This window comes from Vanellus vanellus (genome assembly GCF_965231255.1).
Source record: "Vanellus vanellus genome assembly, chromosome: 1".
Lineage (NCBI taxonomy): Eukaryota > Metazoa > Chordata > Aves > Charadriiformes > Charadriidae > Vanellus > Vanellus vanellus.
The window spans coordinates 195,573,195-195,581,685 of record NC_138905.1 but is presented as its reverse complement, the minus strand read 5'-3'; the positions used below and the strand labels follow the sequence as shown (position 1 = coordinate 195,581,685).

Genomic DNA, 8,491 nt, shown 5'->3' with positions numbered 1-8,491 from the left:
TTATGGCGTACAAGTCTCTAAAGGGTGGGTTGAAGGAGGATGGAGCCAGGCTCTTTTCAATGGTTCCCAGTGACAGGACGAGGGGCAATGGGCACAAGTTAGAACACAGGAAGTTCCGTTCAAATACATGGAAACAGTTCTTTACGGTGAGGGTGACAGAGCACTGGCACAGGCTGCCCAGGGAGGTGGTGGAGTCCCCTTCTCTGGAGATTTTCAAGACCTGCCTGGATGCAGTCCTGAGTAATGTGCTCTGGGCAATCCTGCTTTAGCAGGGGAGTTGGACTAGATGATCTCTAGAGGTCCCTTCCAACTGTGACAATTCCGTGAAAAAAAAAAATCCATAAAACATTACGAAGATCACCCTGTCATGAAATCAGGGAAAAAACAGGCATCACTATACTCTCATCTCTACTTTAAATAAACCTACCTTCAGTCTTCCATGCCTAAACCGAGAATGATAGTAGATACTGTGCTTTGAAAGATTAATTACTTCTAAATGTGCTTAGATATTCATATAGAAAATATTGTATAAAGGCACGTAACTGTTCATTGCTGCAAATGTAAATAAAAGCCTTTTCACAGCAGAGCATAATAATAGTGAGAAAAGTCTGCGCAAGATAAATCCAGGAATTTCAAAACACTCACCCATCCAAAACCACCAAACCAAACCCAAAATTCCAACATGATTTGGGAAAGCAAGCAGTGTAAAAGTTTTATTCAGGTCCAAAGAAATAACACAACGTTTTTGAAGCCAAAACCTATCTTTTTGCTGTTATAAAGAAACTTGAGTCATTGAACTTATTCATCAGGGTGCTCTTATTTTCAGAAAAGTGGGAGAAAAAGGAAACAGCAGGTAATTTGAAGAGTAAAAGTACAGAACTAGAACCATTTTGCACAGCAAACATTACAGCTGGACACAATTAGAATGGTCAAATACAAGTTTTAGGGCTTAATTATCATACTACTGAGTTTCAAAACCTAAGCTTGTTCCTGCAAGATGAAACAGGGACTCAGAAGGACACAGTTTGCTCCTCTCCTCTGGCCATTACTGTACCAAACTGTACCAACAAATGTATCTTCTTAGGCCTCAAAAAAAAAAGTCTCTCTAAGTCCTCAGTGAGGATTACCCACGAGGGAAGCATCCAAGTCTCCTGCTGTGAATAAATGTTGTTCTGCCACATTTGTGCAACGTTTCCCAGTTATTTTGAGGTGACCAGTTATTTTACAGGGACCGGATTTGAGTGCATTGAGTAACATTTGATTCAGAGACAGCAGTAGTAAACGTCTGCTGCATGAATCCAAGAACTGGATATTCTTCACTACTGCAGATGTCCCTTGTCTTTTATGCCAATAGGACCATTATGGTGATTTTTTTCCCTCTCCTTCTCCACGATGAGAAATGCCAGCACAATCAAAATTTGGAAACTTTCCATGTGAAAATCAGGAACAGAAGAGTGCTAACCTAATCAGCTGTGTGATGCTTTCAGCTGTGACTGCGAGGAAAAAACCTGGCCAGGCAGACCACCCTGCTTATGAAAGAAAGCTACCAGGTGCATCGTGGCAACATTAGAAATATCTGTAATAAATCTCAAACTTCATGAGAGTAAAAAATGGGGTTTCCACACTGAATACGGTGTACAATAATGCAGGTCTTCCTTTTCTGCATTTTAGAATGACATCATTGATCTTTTTGTATGAGTTTAATTACAGCCTCACTTTAATGCTGCCAGTAATAAGGAACTATTAGTACTGCTCTTAAAGAGGCAAAAAGCTTTATTAGACACTGCAAAGAGCTAGGGATGCTCTTAAAAATAATAAAGGGCAGTCGATCAATCACATTTGCTCTGTGAAGAGCTTTTAAGATGTAACCCAGAGTCTTGAAGCTTCATTACCAAAACATTTTTCCTGTTGCCACTTAAAAAAAAATTCTGCTGAAGTTTAATGACTAAAATGTAGGTAATGAAACGGCAACAATACTTGCATGCTTAAGAATGAAAATACAAAGTAGTTCTACTTTCATTGAAGAGATGACTTTAAAGACCAGCAATATTTTGGACCCTAAAAATACATGGATCAGTGTCACTGAAGAAGAGATTTTTATGGAACCCAGACTGTGGATAAAAAGGTTCATCTGAGAGTTCAAATTTCAAATAGCAACATACCAATATCAGCAAACACAGTGTGTATACAGTGTTTAAAAGAAACGACCCCTCCAGAAGATGGGCTCTGAAGAATCCTTAATAAAAACTGCTCAATTATTCTTTCATTTCTCCCCATTATTAGTGCCTAAAGTAGCTGGAAACTGTAGTACTGTAGTAGCTACTGGATAGTAGCTGTAGTACTACACTACTTAGACATACACAGGTCTATGGGGCCAGGTGGGATCCACGCAGGGATACTGAGGGAGCTGGTGGAAGTGCTCACCAAGCCACTCCATCATTTACCAGCAGTCCTGGCTAAAAAGAGAGGTCCCAGTAGACTGGAGGCTATCACATGTAACGGCCGTCTACAAGAAGGGCTGGAAGGAGGACCTGGGGAACTACAAGCTTGTCAGTCTGACCTCAGTGGTGAGGTAATACTTCAGGTTACATCAATCTGATTTTTTCTTCTTGGTTGAGAGGTCAAAAATGTTAGAGGCTTATTTGTTTTCAATGGTTGCTGTGCAGTCAAAGGATTCAAGGATCTACCTAGCGTATAAAGAAATTACATGTTTTCCAAGGCTTCCATGTCCCTGACACTCAGCATCACTGATGAGAACCAGACCAAAGATGGCAACTAGAAGAACAATTCAGTTAAGCAGAGGAACACTTACATTAGGGCATCTAAGAAGACATGCCAGTCTGGGTTTGGTATTATAATATGGCACAAATACATTCATTTTCAATTTAGAAACTTTCAGTTAAATTAAATTAAAAAAAAAAATGGAAGTTCTTGGCATTAATATTAAATCAGTGCTTTAGTTTTGGAAGCTGCTTCACTCCTACAGTCTTTTTAATCGATCCTTTTTGCGGATTAACCATCTTCATGTTTCCTGGAACACTGTATCTCCCTCTGAAATAAAATGGGTGAAGTTAGTCATCAAATGTCATGCTCCCTGTAGGCTTTAACTGCTAGAAATTTGCATGTTTTTTATATTTGCATAACTGATTACTATTGTGAATTAATAAACCTGAGAGAGGAAAAAACAAGTATATTTTTGGTTTGCAGGCTAGCAGAGCATCTAATTATTCTGCATACAAACTCAATCCTCATCTCATGATTCTTGACTACTTCCTGTTACCTAAGTGATGGCATTTGAAGAACACAAACAGAATACTAAACATTTGCACAAAGAGAATGATAACTGACTAAGGAGACATTTTCATTAGTTGCATAATCCCCATTAGGAAAGGGAAGAACACCTCATGCAGGTGTAGTTACAGGTCTCTCCAGGTATTCCACTCTGGAGACCCATGCTCTTGAGCCCATGATCTTACATAGAAAATGCTGCCAGAAGACTTCTGAAGTGGTTCTCATCATACATACATACACAGCCTACATGAACCCTACGAGAGCTGTTTTCACCTTGATCTTCTAAGAGAAATCAGTGGGAATGTAAACAAATCTCCAGGGGAAAAATGATGATTCCACCAACTGGAAAGCTCATTCTCATGATCAAGCAGTGTGCATCTCCGCTCTTATGCAACATACATTTGTTTCTCTCCCTGTTCATTACTACAGTGGACAGACAGCGCTTTACATACTCTAACGACAATATACAGGGTTTCAATGTCTTTCTCAAGTAACAGGCATTCTGAAGGAAAATATATCACAACATCATATCATTATATTCATGATGGCAGCCAGAGAAATATTTTGTTATGTGGTAGAAGCTGTGATGACATGATCTGTCCAACTTTCAAATTTCTGGGCAAATAGCTAACAAAGTTGTTCCTAGGGCTCGCTAGTCTTCTTGAGATTGACACATCCTTTGTTCCAGCTCGTACAAGCAGTCATGGTCATGAAGGGACAGCTGCCCCCATAGAGATATGGAGCTGCTTCTACTCAAAGCTTGGAAGATCAGAACCCAGGGCCCCAGTTTGCTCAATAATCAATTGATTATTCAAATCCAAATCAATTGATTACTCAAAATCAATTGATTAATCTGCAGATCACTGTAGAGCTGGACCAAGGCGACAGCATATGTCTGTGTGGAATTCTGCAGGCAGCAAAACCTGGTTCCACTTAAAGCCAGCTGGACTTACAGGCTTAGAAGCCAGGTAGTTGCAGCCAGTGCAGTGTTGAAACTGAGCTAATAAGTCATGCTATACGCCTCAGCATAACAGTTAGGGCTCAGAATGACATTAAATTGGCTGCTCAGATTGACATGAGTCATCAAGCCATCCATGTTTTTTCCCCATTCTCAGCTACCCTATCTTCTTCTTGTTCTGTGAAGTACCATAAAAAGGTCTGCTACTGAACTTGGCTTCTGTGTTTGGATGGCCAGGAAACTGAACGCTTCAACAATTACTGTTCACAATTACTACTCAAAAATGTTTCAGTGTTGCTTTAATACACAGGTTGGGTTTTTCATACCTGTATCTATAGTTAAAACAAACATTAAACATAGTTTCTTAGTATAGTTTGAAATCCAATGAAGGCAGGCGTTTTCTGAAAGGCCAACAGAAGTGAGATAAGAACTCTGGACAGAAAATTTTCAAATTATTCTCAAGAACATGTTTATTTTCAATCATGCAGGTCTTCTCTTATTTGAATGAAATTATTTCTCATTAATGTCAGCTTGAATGAACAACTTTCAGGCTATAAATCAAAACATAATTAAAAAGGAATAATATAACAACGGCTGTGTTGACCTTGTGATGATCAGGGGTGCTAACTTACATTCTAGTATTTCCTTAAATTACAAACTATGCCAAATCCCCATCCTTATCTCCATGTTGCCAACTGAGACAAAGTTTGACCTGAAAGTTGTAAGTCACTGGTTATAAAAGCCAGTGTTTTGCAAACTATGTCCTTTGCCACTAAGAAAAATTTAAAAGATGAACAACTCCCTTCATGTGTGTAAAGTACTTTGAAAAGCTAAAAAAAAAACCCTCTGAGGGAAAATGGGTTGAAAGGGGATATTTTGTTACAATATGCAACTTCTGAGACCATCAATTACAGGACACGCTATTTTCTTTTACACTTTATTTTCTTTTGTTTGATATAAAGAAAATTACAGAAACACACTGTCATACAATTTCAGGGTAAGTAATGATCTACTAAAATAAATTATAAAAAAACCTCAGCATAATCACAGATCAGTGCTAAACCTCAGAAAATCTCAATATCTGGCTGATGATATCTAATCTCCCTGCAGAAACAGTCAATTCTCCTAGTTCTAGCTTCCTGACCTTCTCCACATGAGCTATGTTAAACATCACTGGGGTCAGAAGCAACACACTAACTATATATGGGGTACCTCAAACCTAAACAGTGCTTTTTCTATATTGAGAAACTTCACTTATAGACATTAATTCATATTGTACTTCACTAATTCATATTCTACTAATATCGTCTCCTGGAGCATGAACTTTCACTGTTCCAATTTATGAAATCCTGTGATTCTGTGCTTACACAGAATGAAAGGATAAAGCTGGTAAGCAATTATGTCTACACAATTTCATGCTTATCATTTACTCATTACATTTTCAGATGTTCCCAGTATGTACTGTGTATGCTTATTTTAATCATATAGGTAAGTGGGTTCATGAAAGAGTATTTACTGTGAGATACTAAATACATAGAAACCATACTATCTCAGGAAGTCTCCAAATATAAAGTATTTGGGAGAGTTCCAAAAGCAAGTATTATATCTGCCTGGTTACACACTTTTGCAGGCATCTACTTATGACCACTGGAGGCAGGATACTGGGTCCAACACACTTTTGATGTTATTCCCTATATTCTTTGTACTTTATATTCTTAACATTTTCAGTTCAGTTAAAAAATAAATCTCCTCTGATTTCAAGCCTTCTCACAAGCACTACTATCAGAAATTTTACTTCTATATAGGTCAGAGTGGGTGGGCTCTTTTCAAATTTAAATTTCTAACCCATATAATTAAACAGAAATCTGTTTAAAAATGAAGCCTTTATATGTTGCCATCTAAAATCACTCGCATTATCAGCCACAAAAAGCTTCACAATCTCTATTGACTAAAAAGGGCTAAGCAAGGCATTTATTTAATTGAATTACTCATAATGGACTAAAGGGTATATTTCTTGCTCCCAACTCTTCAGTTATATAGAAAAAAATGACCCATTTTAAACACAGGTTGAAAGTGAAGAACATCAGAGGTATTGTAAGATTTCAAAAAGGCCATGTAAATATGTGTTTTCAATATTGCAACACAGTAGTAAATAAAACTGATTGAAAAGCAGTGTCAAAAATGATGTTGAGTAATATTTTGTCAGTAAGATTATTCTTAGTGATACTTACCATAAACAGAGAGTTGTAATAGTCAAAACACAGTACTTAGCCAAAAAAAATAAATAAGAAAATAGAGGGAATACACAGGAAATTTACCTCAGTATCTTGTTTTCTCCCTTGCGTGTCAGAGCATCCGTTTTTTGCCTTTCAGCAATTTTAAGTGTAGCTGAGGTCTGCAATAGCCAAATTTTTACAAAACAAGTTAAATACTAACAACAATCACAGGTAAGGAAGTAAAATATTTCCAAACTAATTTGACCCACTATGTTCTTACTGCTATAGAGTACTTTAAGTACATATTATACTGACACCTTGTTGATTTGGGGAATTAAATGCACGCCAAAATCCCTTGCTGTGCAAAACCACCATTATTTATTAAGCTGGACGATCAGTGAATAAGTAATTTCAATGAGCATATTTTTGGTCATACTGCCTATAACCTCACATTTTCAATGAAGAAGCATTATATTTCTAACATACTTCCCTGAATGGGAAACAAAGCAAATTATAGTGACTTAGTTGTACTTTTGAATGATGAAATCATTAATTAAGAACAGGAACTACTTAAAAAAAAATAACACAGCATGGAGATCTCTGCATATTCTGGAAGTATACATTCCTGGGCATACTGAAACAACCCCAGTTGTTACTCCTGGCATTGCATTTAATAGAATCTGAGCAGGATTAAATCAGTTGGTTCTCCTGTTCCTTAGCTCACAGGGTTCTCTCCTCACCCAGCTCTTGCTGGCTTATCCAGCTGCCTTTATAGAACTACCTCTCAGAGGGACAGCTATGCCATGGACAGAAAACACAGAAGGTATAGGGCTTGTCTGGCTGCTGCGCACACTTGGGTGTCTAGTGTAAGTGAACAGAATTTTCTCAGCCCCTTTAAACAGACATCGGGAACATGTAATAAATATATGATAATCATGATATACGAAGTATCAGCTACACCAGACCAGTGAAGACTTTGAAAGCCTAGAGATGGATTTTGGGGCTACCTAAACAAAGCTCAAGGTTTGGATTATTTCATTACATGACATTAAACTACCAACTACTACATTTTATAGCATGTGTGAAAACATCTTGCACTTGTGAGGAAAAATCCTGGCACTGAAAAAAGCATGTTTCACTGCTTATAAAACAAAGGTTTCTACTGTGCTTCCATGTATACAATGCACTAGGCACTTATTCCTGACCCAGTCATAGCAAAGTCATCTATAACTAAAGCAGAGTCTTTTCAGAGCGCAAGCGTAAAAATGGGATACCATCTGCACAGATTTACTTCCTGAGAGCAAGAAAATTTTTGCCCTTAAGGAACTCTAGTACTAAAGATGATGGCTAATATAATTTATCATCTTTCTTGAGCAGATGTGATTCTGTGACACATGAGGCAAGACCTATGCTATGACTGCCTTCACTGTTTTTTTAATTTAAATGAATATAGAGTGCCAGTATATATGATTATTATGCATAGCACTGTTTTTGCTGGTACAGTTTACTCCAGGCCTATCCCGACTAAAATGAGCCGTTGTGGCCCAAGCAGCTTTCAAGCTGTACCTATCCACAATTGTGGGCTTTTTCTGCAAAGAAATCCCAATCACAAGTCAGAGCCTACTATGCTAGCAAAAGTTTGCAGTAAAAATCTGGCCTGAAAGAATGGCCCTTTTAAAGATCTGCTATTGTTCTTCTTTGCCTGCTTCTCAAACCAATTTCTGAATACCACCAAAAAGTGCTTTGAGATTGTGGAGTCCAAATCCCAAACCAACATTTTTTCAGACTGAAAACAAAACCAAAAAAGCAAACAAGAATACACCACAGATCATCAGTATCTCTAGCATGAGTTCTCAAGTTTGTGAAATGTTCAATTTATTTTAAAACTATCATTTAAAATTGGCTAACCTTTATGGAGGATTGAGACAAGACAAACAACAAAAGCACTCAGAAGATACATATACTTTGTAAAAAAGCAGAAAAGCACTCAATAATAAAAAAGGTAAATAAAAGAAATGGCTGCTCA

At 37.6% G+C, this 8,491-nt stretch overlaps 1 protein-coding gene across 1 annotated transcript in view; it reads right to left on the bottom strand.

Moving 5' to 3' along the window:
* Positions 1-2,948: 2,948 nt before the first annotated feature.
* Positions 2,949-8,491, bottom strand: part of LOC309673129 (coiled-coil domain-containing protein 169-like) — a gene marked incomplete at both ends in the record, with an annotated part of 28,497 nt that continues 22,954 nt past the window's right edge. The window contains 2 exons of the mRNA XM_082484844.1: positions 2,949-3,051; positions 6,568-6,644. Of these exons, the coding sequence (XP_082340970.1) occupies positions 2,949-3,051; positions 6,568-6,644 (180 nt within the window). The remainder of the gene's footprint in view (positions 3,052-6,567; positions 6,645-8,491) is intronic.